Source organism: Echeneis naucrates, chromosome 12 (genome assembly GCF_900963305.1).
Source record: "Echeneis naucrates chromosome 12, fEcheNa1.1, whole genome shotgun sequence".
In the NCBI taxonomy this organism is placed as follows: domain Eukaryota; kingdom Metazoa; phylum Chordata; class Actinopteri; order Carangiformes; family Echeneidae; genus Echeneis; species Echeneis naucrates.
The window spans coordinates 16,798,630-16,815,558 of NC_042522.1; the positions used below are offsets into that span (position 1 = coordinate 16,798,630).

A 16,929-nucleotide genomic window follows, 5' to 3' on the forward strand; every position below is an offset into this window, starting at 1 on the left:
CCAGCTGCAGCCAATCATCAGTGTAAAAGTCACAAGGAGGACATTTAGCTGGAAATACTTTTGCGCTTTTACTTAAATGACATTTTCAGTGAATGTCTTTTATGGGACCATTAATGTGGTGTTAGCTCCATGAACGTAGATGAGACTTCTTTCTTCAGGACTAAACACACTCACGTTTACCTCTAAAACTTCTAGAAGAGACGGAGAAGGAATGAAAAGCAGCAGGCGAAATGGAGTGAGACCGAGGCGGAAAAGGGAATCAAGCAGGAGGGCAGATGGCAGAGAAAGAAAAGTAGAGTGGTAAGAAGCAAATAGACCTATTACAAACACAAAAAGACCACTATAGTGTTAGCAATAAAACGTACCTAGTTGCATTTTATTATATTTCGTCAAAATAAATGACAGAATGAAACAAGACTGATAACATCTCTGAAAGCCTGTGACAGCATAAATCTCAAAATAGTGCCTGCTTTTCAGTAAACATAACTTGTACATAATGTACAAAAAATACTAATCAAAAAATGTACAAATGCAGCAAACAAATATCAAGTATTGTGCAGTTTCCCTCCCACTTCACACCAGCTGCTGACAGTCAGTCATTACAGGGATATAACTAGGGTTGAACGCCAGAAGCTACATTGAAATCGAACGTCCGCCAGAATACGGAGAGCAGTTAATGAGCAGCAGACAGCTCAGTGGCATAACTCAGTTCATTTTGTTTCAGCAGTCTGAGTCTGAGATGGCTCATATGCACCACTGTTCATAATGCACTGAGTCTGTAAAGCGCTTTCTGTTTGGAATAAATACTATAACAATTTCCCCTCCTGTAAAAACATAATTTCTCTTCCACCATAACAGCAGCTTCCAAATTAAAACAACAAAAACAAAAACAAAAAAAAAAAATGTTGTTGCTTTCCTCCATTGTTCTGTTGCATGACAGATGTTTTAAAGCGTAATCAAGAGAGTAAACATTCACAGCTGGGTGCACAAGTGGTGCACTCAGCTCGGCTTCCCTAACACAGAAACTCACATTTTCCCCAAACACACTAAATAGAAAACAACACTGGACTTCACCATTCACTAACATCCACCCCATACTTAGATAAAAAAGACTGATCAAAGGTCCCTCATCATAAAAGCACTGACCAGCGGTAGTTACCAGTAAATAACTGGGGGCTCTGGGTTAATCACAGCAGTAGGTTGTGTAGCTTTTTTGTCAAGCTGAAATAACAAACTTTAAAAGACGTTACAAAGTGATTTTTCACCACTGCCTGTCTGTAGTTGCACTTAGTATCAAACGTATGCTTGCTACTGTGAGTAGATTGAGTAGCCTTTCACTCCAGGGTCACAGAAAATCCATCATCCATGGTACCTCACCAATGCAGGATGTTCCTACAAATTAAAACAGAAAAGTGTGACATGCAGAATAAAAAGCTAAAAAAGGAAAGAAAAGAAAAACCAGTGCATTAGCTTGGCAGGTATTTCATATTCTTGCACTGCCATGGACTGACACTTCCATGATGGAGAACACCCTTTTCTCTCAGGTCAGTGATATCTAAGGTTGTTGGGTCCTGCCCAACAGCTTCCCTCCTCCTCTCACTTTGTCACTTTCTCCGCGCACTCCCAGGTCTCTTGACCTGCCAGAGGTGATTGTGGATGGTCAGGGCGTCTACGCTGACTGACACGCTCTTGGCGGGGATGACGGTGAACTGCTTGCGGTCCGAGCTGTATTTGTAGAGTTTGTCGATCATCTTCCGGCTGATGGTGCGCGGTCCGGTGCCCATGAACTTGATGATCTCCTCGGTGTCTGGTGAGTAAGAATAAACGGCGCGGAACTGACATCCACCGTCGCGGAAGAGGATGATCAGGTGGTTGGACTCGCACTTCTCCAGCTCCTGTGAAAAACACACAAGACATCATTTCTGCATACGGCAAAACTTGAGGAAACTAGAATGCCAACTTTGTTGTATGGTTGTATGGCTCCACACCTCAAACACCTTTCAGGTTACAGCAACGTTTCTACAGAACAACAACAACAAAACTTTCTTCAACCTTTGACCACTAAATGTTGTCAGTTTGTCTCTGGGACATTTCTGCCAAATGTGAAGGGATTCTTTTCTTAGATAACCACATTTTGTGACATCACTGTCAGCTTTGATCATCAAAATCTAATCAGTTCTTTGAGTCCAAGTCTGAATTTGTGTAAAATTTGAAGGAACACCTTCACAGCATTACCAAACTTATCATGTTCATGTTCACATCATATTCAGTTGCTAACACAGAGGCGTCACAATTTTTAAGCTGAGAATGTAATACACAAAAAAAGCTACTTCCCCGAAGTAAACCAATAATTACCAATCAGTATAACTGCTGAGCATCGATCATTATTAAACCTAAAGTGAAGACACTGACCTCCAGAACAATGTTTTTCTGGGCCTCGTTAACTTTTCCAGCCAGGCAGCAGTGAGCGATGGCGTTGATGATGATTGGCTTGTTGGATTTGGAGCTTGGCTCCTTGAAGAGTTTTGGACCTTTTAGAAACAAACAAAACAAAAAAGAAATGTATGAAAGTCTGTTGACTTAAGCTGAATCAGAATTGCCAGACTTCACTGCCCTCTAACAGGAGGATGATCAGGAGACGTGTTAAAGGCTGCCACAAGAGGCCTCAACTGGACTTTCTACATATTGTACGTATGCAGAAGACTTCAGACTTCACTTAGGAATTTCCCATAATCCATAGCTATGACTATCACAGTGTAACTGATAATAATAATGTATAATAAATAATACATGAGTTCAATTTGTGCTTCAGACATTCTGACCTGAAGCTAAGTGGCTGATGGCTCTGGTTTCATATTGACTCAGTAGATATGATTAAATAATAATGCTACAGATATTTCCATCCAGTTAAGCAAATTTCACAGATGTGTTTCTTTTAAACAGAGAGACAGGAGTGAGACACATTTTCTGCACAAATGAAAGTTTTGTTTTCGAAACAATAAGTTAGAAAGGCTCCCTTTTCTTTCTGCTTACCGTTGTACTCGGTTGAAGTGATGGAAGAAGCTATGGAGCCGTTCTCCCAGTCCCGCTCCATGTTCCTGCTGGATGCCCTGCTCAGCACAGGAAAAGACTCCATCGAGCACACAGATCCAGCCCTGAAAGACAAATTTATCAATCAACGAACTGCTGCGTGTTGCCACAGGACACACATGGGGGGTTCTCACCTCTTAGATTCTGCCCCTCCAGACATGACGCTGTCTGCCTCTGTCGCCAAAGACAGCGTTGATCCTCGATGACTGCAGCTCAGATCAGCTAAAAACAGCAGAGTGATTTAGGACCTGTTGCTACTATATATATATATATATATATATATATAAAACATTGCTTTCCCAATTCCATCCCTGCTCTGTTTCCATATTGAAGAAGTAACTTGCATAAACAGTAATGCCACTCCACATGCCGACAGTTAGGGACAGAAATCTGCAGAAAAATGACAGATGGATCTTTCTAACATGATCCATGGCTGCTAACTAAACTATTTTTATGGGACCCAAGTGTGTCTGACGTCACATCATGCAGAGCAGGTTAGAACATTCACCTCCCCTGCAGCCTGCTGCTGAGCTCTGGGCTTTGATCAACATGGACACCTTCAGAGAATTACCTGTGCAACACACATGTACACACTCAGAGCATGACGAGTGTACACAAACAAACAAGCTGTCCTATACAGACAGCATGACAAAAAGACAAACATGGTGATCTGGACCAAAAATATAGGCACTGGAGGTAAGAAAGGTGTTCTCACGTGTGGCGGATCCTATGGAGAGGCTGTTGGACTCTTCGCGGTGCAGGGATTTCGGCCTGTTCCTGCGGGATTTAGTCCTTGGACGGGGTTTGACCAGACCCTGCTCTTCCATCAGCGCTTGCTGCTTCCTCCGCAGGTATTCCTGCTTAATCAGCTCTCGTCGTGCCTTCTCCTCTTCCTTACGGACACGCTCCTCCTCTGCCTTACGCCTTCAAGAGAAAAATGAGGGGTTAGCACAGAATATACCATTTCCCTCTTTATCCCGAAATGTCAAACGTACCTGGCCTCGTCCCGTTTGAGCTCACTCTCGGCTTCCTGTTGTAGTTTCCGTAGTCTGGCCTCTTCAGCTTTGCGCTGTTGTTTGAGGAGGAAGGCAGCACGACGTTTTGCCATTTCATCCTCTGCTTTCTCATCATCCTAGAAGATAAAAAAAATTTTAATAATACTGGTCATTAGGTAGGCTTGTTATGCCAAACCTAAAGTTGCACATAGAAACGAAGTGAAAATGGAAATGTCTGAATTTTACCTTAAAGAAGAAGCCCAGCACATTTTTCTGCTCGCCATCTGCTGCGCACTCTGTAAAATCTGTGCTTCCATCCTCTGGAGGCTCTTTAAGCTCCGACAAGTCGACCTCAATCAGCTGGCCTTTGACCTTGGTACTCTCATCTCCACCCAAAGCCTCTTTTCCTGAGTTGTCAGCTTGGTGCTCTTCTGCTTCCTGTGTGGGTGATATGGTTGCACTGGGGATGACTGGTGGATCTTGGGACTGGGATTTGTCTGGGAGGCGCTCAGGTCCTTCTCCTGTGCCATCATGGACTCTGAAGGTGCTGTTTCTCTGAATGCTTCTCTCGAGCCTTGAGCTTTCTGCAGCAGCCCACACCTGCTGGTCTCCACTGGTACTTTCTCTTGGAGGGGTCGTGCACTCTGGGGGCTGAGTATTAGACTTGGCAGACACCATCTTGCTGCTGTCTTTGCTCTGTTTTCTCTCCGAGGTTTTACTGCGTTGGCTGGAGCTAAGCTTGGGAGGACGACGGGAAGGATAAGAATTACTGCCACCGATATCTACAAAGTGGACGGCGTAAGATTTGGACTCTGAGGTAGAGAGTGCTGTTTGTGTCTTGTTGGATGTTGTGCTAGGGAAGGGTTCGGCACATTCTGGAGGTGAGACCACATTCTGCTTCATCAGCAGGTCTTGCTGTAAGGAGAGCTGCATCATCTGCTGCTGGATGGAACTGATAGCGTCATTGAGGAGATCTATGGAGCGAGAACATTCATTCAAGCCGGATTCAGCCCCAGCGTCTTGAGGCAGTCTGTTGTCTCTTGTCGGCTGTCCTCCCTCTGGTTGACCGCCCTTCACCTGAACCTTCAGGGAATCAAGACAGGAGTCATCCCTGCAGGACTGGATCTTCACTTTACTCCTTTCAGCAGCCGTTAGTTCTGAGGATTCCTGGGAATGTTTTAGGGGAAGAGGAAGTGTGTCGCTTTTCCCCCCACCCTTCTTGACGATGTTCAAGAACGCAGCTTTACCGAGCTTTAGTCTCTGCCGTGCTGATAGAGTCTCCACCTTCTTCTTTTGGTACTCTATCGCACGTCTTTGCTCTTCTAGCTGCATGTGAAGTTGCAGCAGCTCTGAAGGCACTACTGAGGGACTCCCCATAATATTACTCCCCAGGACAGAACCAGGCTCCTTACCAAGCCAACTGCAGTCACTCCTCAGCTGCCAAGGAGGGCAGGGGTTGATCTCAGACCCATCTGGTGTGGTCTTCTGAGAGCTGCTGGTACTTGAAAATCCATCACGGAGGCCAAGTTTAAGGAGCTTTCTTTCTGCAAAGCTTGTCATCTTAGCACTGCCTGAAGCACTACAGCTGCTTGCACAGGATATGGAGCTGAGACAAGGGCTTGAGCGTCCACTGCCACCTTCCTTATCGTCCCGCTCACTAACCTTCAAGTCTTCTCTCAGCTTGGCTGATTCACCCTCCGCAAATTCAAACACCTGCCCTTCCTCCGAGCATTTCCCCTTTCCTTTCCTCATCCCTTCTCTCGTCAGCTCCACCTGATCGTCCTCCTCATCGTCTTCCTCAAGGTCTGCTATGTCTGAGTCGGAGTCCTGCCCTGCTTCGAGTGTAGAGGAGAAAGGACTGCAGCGTTCTGGCTCTCCTGACAAATGAAGAAAAAAGCCTTCGGACTGTTGCTTCCCAGGCGGGGAGATGTTTACTGAGCCCTCTGTGTGTGGCCTCAGAGCGCTAGGCACTGATTCTGTGACAGGTATGGGTGTAAAGATGCTTCTGTTTAACTCAGCAGAAGGGGCTTTCCTCTGAGAGGCGCTTGGAGCCACGATGGCTGCTTTCCTAACAGCTGCTGCAGCTCGACAGCGACTCTCTCCGCTTTCCTCCTGCTTGTTCAGGCTGATACTCTTCTCTTTGGCTGTCTTGGGGATAGCAGGCATCAAAGGCTCCAGATAGTAGCCTTCTGCCTGGCAGTCTGGAGTTGTTTGACTAGTGTCAAAACGAGGAGAGCAGCGGGTATTAGAAGCCCTTAAGGGGGAGGCTGTAGTTTGGATATCCAGCTCATCTTGTTCCATGTCACTGCTAAGTCGATGCCGCGACAATGTGTAAGGGTGGATAACAGCAACCAGTTCCTCCTCTTCGATTTCCTCTTCTTCATCTTCTATGTGCATGTGACTAAGCAGGGTCGGACCACTCAGTCTGTGCTGAGGCAGATGAGGAGCTGATCCCAGCATGTGCTTCGGCGTATTGCACATGATGTTAGAGGCCAAGCTGTCCTTGCTGATGGAGCGAGCGAGGCTGATACTGTCTGCGTCGTCTTCCGTGGCAAAATGGAGGGCGTAGGGCGCAGGCTGGGATAAAGGCCTGACAGGATCAGAGGGAGATATGTCATTTGGATGAGAAAAATGTATTGACTCATTAAATAAGTGTGTATTCATACCTGCTACTACATAAAACTGAGTTACTGTGGTCAGACTGCGGCCTTACCTTTGCCTCCTCTCTGGCCAGGCCAGCACTGAGCCCTGGTGCTTCACATCTGGATGTGTCAAAGAGTTGGATCTATTTCTCAGCTCTGTACAGCAAAATCCATATAAGAATAATGATCTTTCAAACGGAGGTCAAGAACTATTCAAGCTGAACTCCCAAAACAGAAAATAAAGCCAAAAGCCGATGATGATTTAATTAACAGAATTAAACATTATCAAAAAGAGACGAGAGCAAACCTTAGTAGGATCAAGAAGACCTTTTTGTGACTTTAAACATCAAACTTTGCACCAGAATCTGAGTAAATATTTCGTCTTATTACCTGAAGTGCTCTCATCGAGTACCTTCTGCTGTCTCTGTCTCAGGGGCAGTAAAGAGTTCGATGGACTTGTTGAGCTTGCTTTAACACTAAAAGAGAAAGGCGCTTTGAAAGAAACCGTTGATGACCTCTAATGTCGAAAATGGCAGCGGACCTATATCAGTAAACATGTACTGTACCTGGGCTCAGGGCTCGGGGGTGTCGTCAAGACATCCGCTGAGTTCGACGTCGTCAGGAAACTACGCTTTGTCACGTTGGAGATGGGAACGTGGGATTGAGAGCCTTTAGGCTGCAGCAGCAATCTCACTGCACAAAATTGAGATAAAAAGAGATATCAAACCATTGAAAGAAATGAAAAACACTTCAATAGAAAGACAAAAAAGTTGAGTGACTTATACCATCTCTGATTTCCTGAAGGTCCCTGGGTTGGACAAAATCTGGCTTCACATTCTCAAACCACCAGAAAAGCTCAGCAATAAAGACCATCACGTTGTTCTGCAGGACACAGTATGAAGCACAACATGATGAGCCTGTTTTTAAAGAATTTTCTGGTTTTGCAGATTTGTTGGGCCCACCTTCAGTACTGGTGGAGAATACAGCATGTCCTCAGGCTTCAGGTAGAAGCATTTGTTCAGGTACTCGTTGGAAAACTCCCTCAGTAGTTGGATGTTGTACACACTGTCTGCTATAGAGGGAACCTCCTTCAGACAGATATCTGCACAGAACAGGACCGCAGCACGTCAACTTATCTATCCAGAACTCAACAAGCTTCTTCACTGGATTCAGTATCTCTGCGTCACCGTACCTTCCAGTCTGATGAGTTCGGGGCAGTAGAAGTGCACCACAGCCAGCAGAGCCGTGCCGTCACACACGTCCTTCAACAAGTCGTCCAACAGGGGGAAGTGCTGAAGTGTCCGACCTGACAGATGATCTCTACGGTAGCGCACCTACACAGGAAGAGACGGTACAACTTTACAGTAAAATATACAAATTTATCACATCACAACACAAGCACACACACTCTTATCACACACATACAGTAGCTCATATTAAATTCAAAGGAAACCACTTTCTATATTACTTTTATTATTATTTATATTTTATTTATTCTCCTCATGTCTCCATATATGCAGTAGAGAGTAGAAATCAGATACATCATTCCTGAATCGATATCAGATAGAGCCAGTTTGTGTTGTGTAGCCTAAACCCCACGTAAGACTACGGCGAATTTTGTGGTAGGCAGATGCGAAAGGTGTTTAATAAAGTAAAAAATAAAAAACATTACCACACGAGAGAACTCCACGGGCTCCAATAAGCAATGGGCCAGAGCATGCAATATATCAGGCTGGTGAGGAGGGAAAGAAGTGATTGGGAGGAAGTTAATGAAATGAGATAAGCCACGACTGCACGTGTGAACCGGCACATGTTGAAGTTTGAGGTTTCTTTGTAGTTCATTTAAGTTTTGCTGGACAACAAAGGAGGAATAAGAAAAGGTGCAATGAATTGTGGATATTTTGGCAGATAAAAGGTGATAGCTGAAATAATGAGTGCAGCAAAAAGCTGTTATGGGCTTGCTGTTTCCACATTTCCCACCAAGGGGCACTGTTTTCTTTTAAATCTCTAAGAACGTCACAGTACTCTCTCTGGCTGCTGCTGTTATTTTGGGTTTGGTTTCTCTTTGTACTGCCTGATCAGACACAGACACTCACACACCTCAAACAGCTACACAAACACTCATACAGGAGATTGCTCGAGGTTGCACTTACAGGTACAAGCTTCCAGTACCATTTGGAGGGGGACTAGTATCCAAGAGGCAGGAAGGGATGGGATTGGGGTGGTGGACACAAACAGGAAGAGCAGCAGACAAGTCATGGGTCAGATACACTGACGAGAAATCAGATTATGTCCCTATGTCACCATGGGGACAGATCTGATCTTTAAGACAACTGGAAAGGGTTAGGCAGAAACAGTCAAGAATATCTGCTTAAAACAAAACACACACACATGACGAAAGAACTAGAGGTGTTTATGCATAAATAGTTCATTCAGACCTCCGATAGAGTTGCTTTCACTTGTCTTAACAATTTCTGACTGTTTGTTGTGGTTTGGCTTAACTCTTTTATCAGTTTTTTAAACTGTGAGGAACACAAAGGCATGATGTGCATATATTTTAGAGTCAACATCGTTTACATTTCCTGAAAATAATCCTTGGAAACAAGGATTAGTCTACAAAGCCCCTTGAAAACATTCACATTAACTGTGGGAACTGCCTATCCCATTTTTCAGTCGTCCTTAATATTAAAATAATCCTTTTATAGCTCTCTGTACATCCATGAAACCAATGCAAACTGGAAAAGCTTATAATATGTACAAATTTGGGCAAAAAAACCCAAAACACTGTGCTTACTTTGGAGCCCACAACTGAAATGGGAAACATTATACTTCCTATTCAGATCCACCAAAGCCTTCCAATTATAGCAGCTGCAGTAAAACAACGTGATTATTCCGATACAATATTATACAACAAATAGAAAATCCATTAATTCTGTCTAAGGGGGCGCCCACTTACAAAAACTGACTTATAGTGTCCTCTTGAAATGTAAAAAATGTGAGCAGAGGTCGATGTGAGGTGATCATCAGATCGAAGTACGAGCAAGATCTGATGCCTGCACACCTGAAAGCTAATGCACCCAGTGAGAACAAGATGCTTGTGTATAAACTCTCAGCCAAAAGGACAATAGACAAAGACAGTATTCAACAAAGTGAAAGCTTTTTTTTTTTTCCAAAGCAGTGACAGAGAGCAACAAAGTGACCAACACAGAGTGTGTGAGACGAGGCAATAAAAAGACAGAGACATCCAGCGTGTTACCTTCTGGTGACCGGACGGCTCCAGAAGATGCTGCTTCATTTTCAGTTCTTTTTCTGTGATCTCTCTCATCTTTATGTTCACCTGCAGCGGCAAAGATACTGTAAACGGACAAATAGAGACAAATCCAAATATTAGCACCACGTGCTCGTGTTCTTACCTTGTTGATCCAGAAGACCATGGCGTCCTCCAGGTCAAAAGGCAGCTCCTTGGAGGCACTGAAGTTTGAAAAGCGCTTGACACTGCACACCACCTTCTCTATGCTGATCATCTCCACAGTATAAGCCATCATCAGGGCGTCAATGAGGTGGATGTGGGCGCTCTGGAGGAACATAAGATTTTCAGTGAAGAACAGAAACGTTACGTTAAAACTGCTTTTGCATTTAATGCGCCATCACCACGATAACCTTTTAAGAATGATACTCTGTGCTCTGTTTTTAATGGACATTACATTATATACAGTCACAAATGGTTGAACTCCATTATTAATGAAGCACATACACCTAGTTGCCATGGAAACAGAGCAGAGCAATCTAAGAGAAAAATCCCTACCAGCCTACACAACAGAACACAACAGACGTGTCATTATTTTATTTAGTGTTTTGCCTCACAAAACTTCAGGGATGAGCTGCACGTTGGGAAAAATGATGTAAAATTAATTATCATATTTTTACTGGACCAGAAATGATGAATATCGCTGACAGATAAATAACTTTTTTTTTTCTTTAATGCTTCTCTGATGCACATCAATCAACTTTTTTATCGTATCGTCTTCTCTCTGTTGCACAGATCGACCACGCCTTAATGTGAATCTAAAGGAACGAATACTACGTTCATCATAAGCTAACATAAACTGCTCCCAGCATGTTGACTTTTATGTTTTCACACCTGTGACACAGATGAGGTTCAGTTCAAGTGTTGATTCTTTGGTTCGTTTTGCTTCATTAATATTTTAGTTACACATTATAAAACCTGCAAAACGGCCACATCCACTGCCGCTTTATTTATTCCAATACCCTTGGCTCACATTTGCCTCTTGAAAGCCAAGTCACATTAGCTTGTAAACAGATGGTAAGCATGGGTTGCCAGTTCCCTCTATTACACTACTGTAGAGGATGTACTAATTTGACTTAATTATTAAAGCGGTTAATAATGATTTTCTTTTAGCCGCTCGGAGGCAGCATAACATAAACAACATATAAATAACAGAGAATAAGCTGATGCATTGTCATCAGCTTTTATTTATAACATTGTGCCACGTCACAAAATGGACAAATCACTCTCCTTTCAGCTCTTTTCAGCTAAAAACAACTGCCTCCTACATCTGGAGGTGTGTTTGAAGAAAGCATTAAAATGCTGAAATTACAGCCTGAAATTTAACACAATCATTGAAAACAAGACTAAGCTCTTAAATCTCTTATATCTGAGGAGTTGTCACATGATTAAGATGAGTGGGGTATTTTTATTGCAAGAAACAACTCTCCCTTTAAACAGTCATCTGATCGATTGGTAATGAAAGTACTGAATACTGCAGTTTAACTATGAGTAGACAGAAAGTGTGTTATTTCTTGTGCTGTTGAGCCTCTCCAACATCAGCGATAAAAACAGCTCGAAAATGTGATTGAAACTGCAACAGCAAACGAAAACAAATGAAAGAAGAGCAAACTAAAATCTGCATGTGCCTTATTTTACAAGACAGAGTTAGATTAAAAACTGTTTGGTACTTTCAGATGCAATTTGGCCTTTTAACCTGAGGGGCTGCTGGTTTCATCCTCAGATCAGAAAGATAAACGTGAAAGTGCAGAACGTTCCCCTCCCTTATTAGCACAACTGAAGTGCCTTGGAGCAAGGACTTAAAACCCTGATGGAACTGATAGCGACCGTGGAGGCAGATTAAATTGGTGTATTAATGACGGGCCAACAGGAAGCTGATTCTGTTTCATGAGTTCATGTGTAATCCTCCTCTTAATTTTCTAATTAACTGGACAGAAAGACACCCACCATCTTTATTGGAGCTGAGCTGAGGTCCAGATCAGAAATGGGTGTGTTGTCAGTCTCCAGGACGTAGATGCCTTTCCTGGACAGGGCTTGGATGACAGACTGGTGGCTTTGGAGCGAGGCAGCCTGCTCAGCGTGCAGGATGAGCCCACACACCCGGCAGTAGAGCTCTCCGGACAGGAGCAGGCGGATGATCAGAGGCTTGATGTGTTCCTGCTCATACTGATCGGTGTAGAACGGATCACGCAGGTCTGCTGCAATGTTGTCTGTCAATGATAAAGCATGTGCATGTAAATTAACAAGTGTTTTTTTGTTGTGTTTTTTTTTTTGTTAAGCGCACATTGTATCCACGTTGCGTTTTTGCACGGACATGTGTCCTCCAGTTCTTTGCTATGTTACGTAACAAATAAGCTATTAGACTGTCTAAGAGGAAAGCAGCAGAAGAGGAGAGCACTGAGACAAAGCCAATAGTTAAACAGCGTGCCAGGTAGCAAACCCTGACGGCTGATAGGTGGAGCAGAGCCTTAAAGCCAATGAGCTAACTGGACTTAGTGCGGATTGTTAAGCTGATGCTGTTGTCCTCTTCATGCACACAGAAAAGGGGCAGCTATTTTTATATGGTTGGCCATGTTAATCCAGAGTTAAGGCCTCGGTCACTCACGAAATGTAGTTTCCAGCACTTTCTGAGGACACTTGGACACGTGGAGACAGAAACAATGTTGGATGAGTTAGCAAACGTAATAGTTACTGATACAATAAGGAACCAAAGACAAACCTGCTGTTAGAGGCTTATATGTCTTCGTTCTTATCTCAGACAGCTGTGACATTTTATTCTGTGAAGAAACTACAGTTGTACCGGCCACATCAACATAAATATGTAATTCAACACTGTTTATTTTCAGTTTTTCTAAGAATTAGATGAGGCAATCATTACCACACTGATATCTGTCCATTAAATATTACATTGCACCCAGGAGACAGTTAGCTTAGCTTAGCACAAAGACCGGAAACAAGTGGGAGAAAGCTAATCTGGCTCTGTCCAGAGGTAACCAATTTTCAGTCTTCATTTGCTAAGCTAAGTGCGGCCCATCGATCTAAGTCTCTGCAGACTGTGCATAAGCATATTTCCAAAATGTGAAACTATTCCTTTGTCAATAGAGCAACCCTAATAGGCATCCAGCTCAGGAACATCCATTAGATTGTGTTGAGCTGCAGCAATAAAACTGTGGTGCTGCACACACACAGCTTTACAATGCAACAAAGGATCCTACTTTTTATTTTGCATTTATTCACCTTTGGTTTCATGATCGAAATGTTTGGTCTCTGGCCACCTGTCACTCTCCTAAAGCTGTGTCTGACAAAGAGACAATAATGAATAAAGAGTAAAGAATAAGAAGAGAGTTAAGAGTTAACCATAACATCTCTGAAGGCTGAAGAGCCGAGAAAAAGTAGAAAACAAACACAGCAGCTTGGGATCAGGATGACAGCACTCAGCAGACTGCTGGCTCTGCACTGTCCATCTACAGTCTCCAGCTCTCTGTCTGCTGCTGCGTTAACGCTGCCATATGTGCAACTGTGAATGCAAATGCTCATTAGACACCCCTCCACTTCCGTGTTCGCCCGTCTCTTCTCAATCGTTGTCCGGCACCCTTTTCAAACACGCATCTCTTTTGCCCTGACTGTAGCTTGAGCTCAGCTGGCCCAGAGTGCCCCCTCATCCTGCCTGGTTACCGTGGAGATGGCGATGGGGAATGCCAGCTTTGGCCGGGGGTGGGGGCTGGGTGGCTGTCCCATCTCATCACCAGGGCCTGCTCACTGAATCGTTTTACGGTTCCCTGACATCAGGAGGTGTGTGTGTGCGGCAGAAGCTCCTTTCTAATCCCAGTTGGTTTTACTCCTTAGATATTTATCACCCACCTTAAAACCCACCCTGGTCTGCATGTGGGCGGTTGCAGGGACACATTTGTTTGTGTTCTTTTGGAACTTAAGGTCAGAGTGATCTGCAGAGATCGTGCTGACAGTGAGAGCCAGGCAGTCGGGCTCTGCGGGGCAAAGACACAACTCTCCAATAAGAAGGCTTAATGGAGAATCCTCCAGAAGAGTGTGTGTTGGGAAAATACAGACTTTAAGCCGATACACTCTGAGGAGTCACTTGGAGGTCTGACCCTGCAGGGGAAATTTAAAAGCTGCCAAGTGGAACCGATCTGTCACTTTAATAATCCGGGTCTTCAGTTATTTCCTGTTTAATTTATATCCACTGTCACTTTTGTTCTCAGTTATGCTTGGTTTAATGGCACTGGCCCTTCATTGCACTACCGTTGTGAAAAATTATGATGATTACATCAATAAACAGTTTAAGAAGTTTGTATATTTTATATGTTTCTGTCAAACACGTAACATGGAAGTGTGCTCAGCACGTATTTTTTATTTTTTAAATTAATATGAAACAGAAAAATTTAATTAGGCCTGTAGTAAGATATTTGTAGAATAAATTAATTACAACACAGTGTTTTAATTTTTCATGAATAACATTAAGAAAACATTTCAGCGCTTCACTAAAAGCTATCAGCAAAACTGTCATGAGTCTAAACAAACAGGCTGTGTTCAACAAAGACAAAGGCTGAACCCTTCAGGTCCAATCCCATTAAACACTTAACCATGTGACTGGCTGTGCTGACTTTCACAACAGCACACACAGACAACACAGTCCAGTTGTTTGGTCTGCACTTGTTTTGGTTCTTCTGATGAATTAGTAAATTTATAGTAAATGTTCAGTGTCTCCTGGCACCCTGAAGTGAGGAGGAGCCGGTCAGATTAAGGGAAACAGGATGCTCGATGGAGGAAAGCGAAATGATTTGGTGTTTATTATTACGACGGTAACAGAGAAACAAAGCTTTAACCAGCAGCGCACCTCGTGATATTTACAAAACTGGTGCTAAGCATGGCAGTTAAAATGCTGCAGCAGCTGATGCAATACTGGTTGTGCATGTCAGATTTTTTACATTTGGGAAAGTTATGTCACATCTGCTTAGCGCTCCTCGTTTCATTTTCCTTTGCTTCCCTCGGCTCAGCTGCTCCTCAACTCATCGCTCAGGACAAGCTCTGAATTTTAGGGGTTTGTTTCACTGAGTCATTGCCGTGGAAGAGACAGCAGCACTGCAGGGAAGGAAACACCAACAGCAGCCTGCAGTAGCTCCGGCTCATAATACCGGATATGATGCCAGAGATTTTTCTTTCACTGAATGACTGTCTCTCTGGGCCTCGGTGTCACACTCACACAAAATCACCAGCACCCCCGAGAGAGCAGCCAGTGAGTGACACGAAAACCCACATTTGAGTCATTTACGCAGTAAGATCATATTTAACGTTTTACTAAACCTCATCGGGACGAGCAAGGCGACTGACCTGCGGATAAATAAAAAGGGTGCTCAAGAGATGTCGAGAGAAGGCTTGGTTCACAAACACAAAGGTCGGGAAGTCAAAGCTGTTATGAAGAACCTCGTTTAGATTTCTGTCAGTGAAAGTGACCGAACAGCGAAGTAGATGACACATGGAGTGACAACTGGAGGCGAAATGGAACGGCCCCAAAATGACATTTAAATCTAAATCATTCGTCTTACTGTGACACAGCAAGTCCTCGCCTTCAGGAAACGGGTAATATTTGGTTGTTGTGGTTGACAAAAGGGCCTTAATGATTCATTTTCTGCGGCCTGCCTAAACGTTAATCTGTAGATAACACAGATATTATAACAACACTGTCGTTCGGTGAACTTTTTCAGCTTCATGTGTGCTGTTTTTGTGGTCGCATGCCAGAAAAAGCAGCTAAATTCACACTTAATCGACAGGACTTGTGTTTCCTGAACTTTCCCACGGGACTACAGCACACTGTACGTCAACACAGTTCAGTTCAGAAGCTTCAGGAAACGATAACGCGTCCTCCAGAAGGGCCTTACCTATACCGTAGGCTTTGGCAAACAACCAGCGCAGATTCGCGTCTATTTTGGCTCTTGCAGAGTCGTAGAGCTCCAGCGGCACAACCTGAGCCTCCATCCCACCAACGCCACCAACACCACCAGCTCTTCCTCCTACATCACCATCGTCTTCATCGTCTGCTGCTGCTGCTGCTGCTGTTCTTCTCCAGGTGCTGTCCCTGCCAGCACTCACCTCCACATCCATCCTGCAGACGGAAGACACACAAAAACATCACTGCCAGTCCCAACCTGCTGCATTACATCATCCTCCTCCTCCTCATCATCATCATCCTCATCATCATCCTCATCATCATCATCATCATCATCATCAGTGCAGAGCCTGAAGCAGCTCCTACCTGCTGGGCTGCTGTCAGTCATGTTTCATATATCTGTATATCTGTGCGCCATGTTGAGGAGCGCAGCAGCTTCCCGCAGAAATAAAAGCTCCCCGCGTGCCTTATTGCCGCAGAAACGGAGGAGAGTTTTCCACCTTCGCGTTTCTCCGGCCGGCTCCGGCCAAACAACGAACAATCGAGCCGGACGGTGAAACCAAAAAGCCAACAAAGGGACTCACCTCTCCGCAGCTCGGAGGCGAATTTCCGCCGTTAAAGCACCGACATGGTCGGCCTCTCCTTCGGAGGACTCCTCCCGGCCCGGCCTGTCGGGCTGGAGCAGCTCGGTGATCCAACAGCGACCGTCCGAAGGGCGGATTTCCAGGAAACGACTGACGGAGCGGCCTCCGGGAGGTTCACATCTCTGGGGACGGACGGACGGACGGACCGTCTCTGTCTCCGTTTCTATGGGGACCAGCGTTTTTTTGTTTTTTTATCCTTCAATGGGATGGGGATGCTGTGCGCGCGCTCGCCTCCAGAGGCCGCTGCGGGCGCGCGCGCAGACGGACGGAGCTCCGTTTTTAAAGGGACAGTCCGGCTTAAATTAATAAAGAGTCATAATATATAAATAAATAAATAAATAAATAA

At 44.3% G+C, this 16,929-nt stretch overlaps 1 protein-coding gene across 3 annotated transcripts; it reads right to left on the reverse strand.

Moving 5' to 3' along the window:
* Window positions 1-366: 366 nt before the first annotated feature.
* camsap1a (calmodulin regulated spectrin-associated protein 1a) lies at window positions 367-16,060 on the reverse strand. 3 transcript variants are annotated; one of them, XM_029515412.1, is made up of 19 exons: window positions 15,932-16,060; window positions 11,982-12,244; window positions 10,141-10,302; window positions 9,984-10,064; window positions 8,881-8,913; window positions 7,920-8,061; window positions 7,690-7,829; window positions 7,513-7,609; window positions 7,294-7,420; window positions 7,118-7,203; window positions 6,799-6,883; window positions 4,332-6,675; window positions 4,086-4,222; window positions 3,806-4,014; window positions 3,599-3,661; window positions 3,225-3,312; window positions 3,034-3,155; window positions 2,413-2,531; window positions 367-1,895 (listed from the first exon to the last, which is right to left on the reverse strand). In XM_029515412.1, exons 1-19 carry the CDS (start codon window positions 16,026-16,028, stop codon window positions 1,605-1,607), a joined length of 4,686 nt encoding a protein of 1,561 aa, XP_029371272.1. In that variant the 5' UTR covers window positions 16,029-16,060; the 3' UTR covers window positions 367-1,604. The 3 variants fall into 3 exon arrangements, with proteins under 3 accessions (XP_029371272.1, XP_029371273.1, XP_029371274.1); XM_029515413.1 differs by lacking the exon at window positions 8,881-8,913; XM_029515414.1 differs by lacking the exons at window positions 3,599-3,661; window positions 8,881-8,913.
* Between the last annotated feature and the right edge of the window lie 869 nt (window positions 16,061-16,929).

Excerpts from the sequence above, each read along its gene's own strand:
- camsap1a (XM_029515412.1), bottom strand. The coding sequence starts at position 16,028 with ATGGAGGCTCAGGTTGTGCCGCTGGAGCTCTACGACTCTGCAAGAGCC. Across the intron at positions 6,884-7,117 it reads ACTCGATGAGAGCACTTCAG|AGCTGAGAAATAGATCCAAC; the intron begins GTAATAAGACGA and ends TTTGCTGTACAG. Across the intron at positions 1,896-2,412 it reads AGAAAAACATTGTTCTGGAG|GAGCTGGAGAAGTGCGAGTC; the intron begins GTCAGTGTCTTC and ends TGTTTTTCACAG.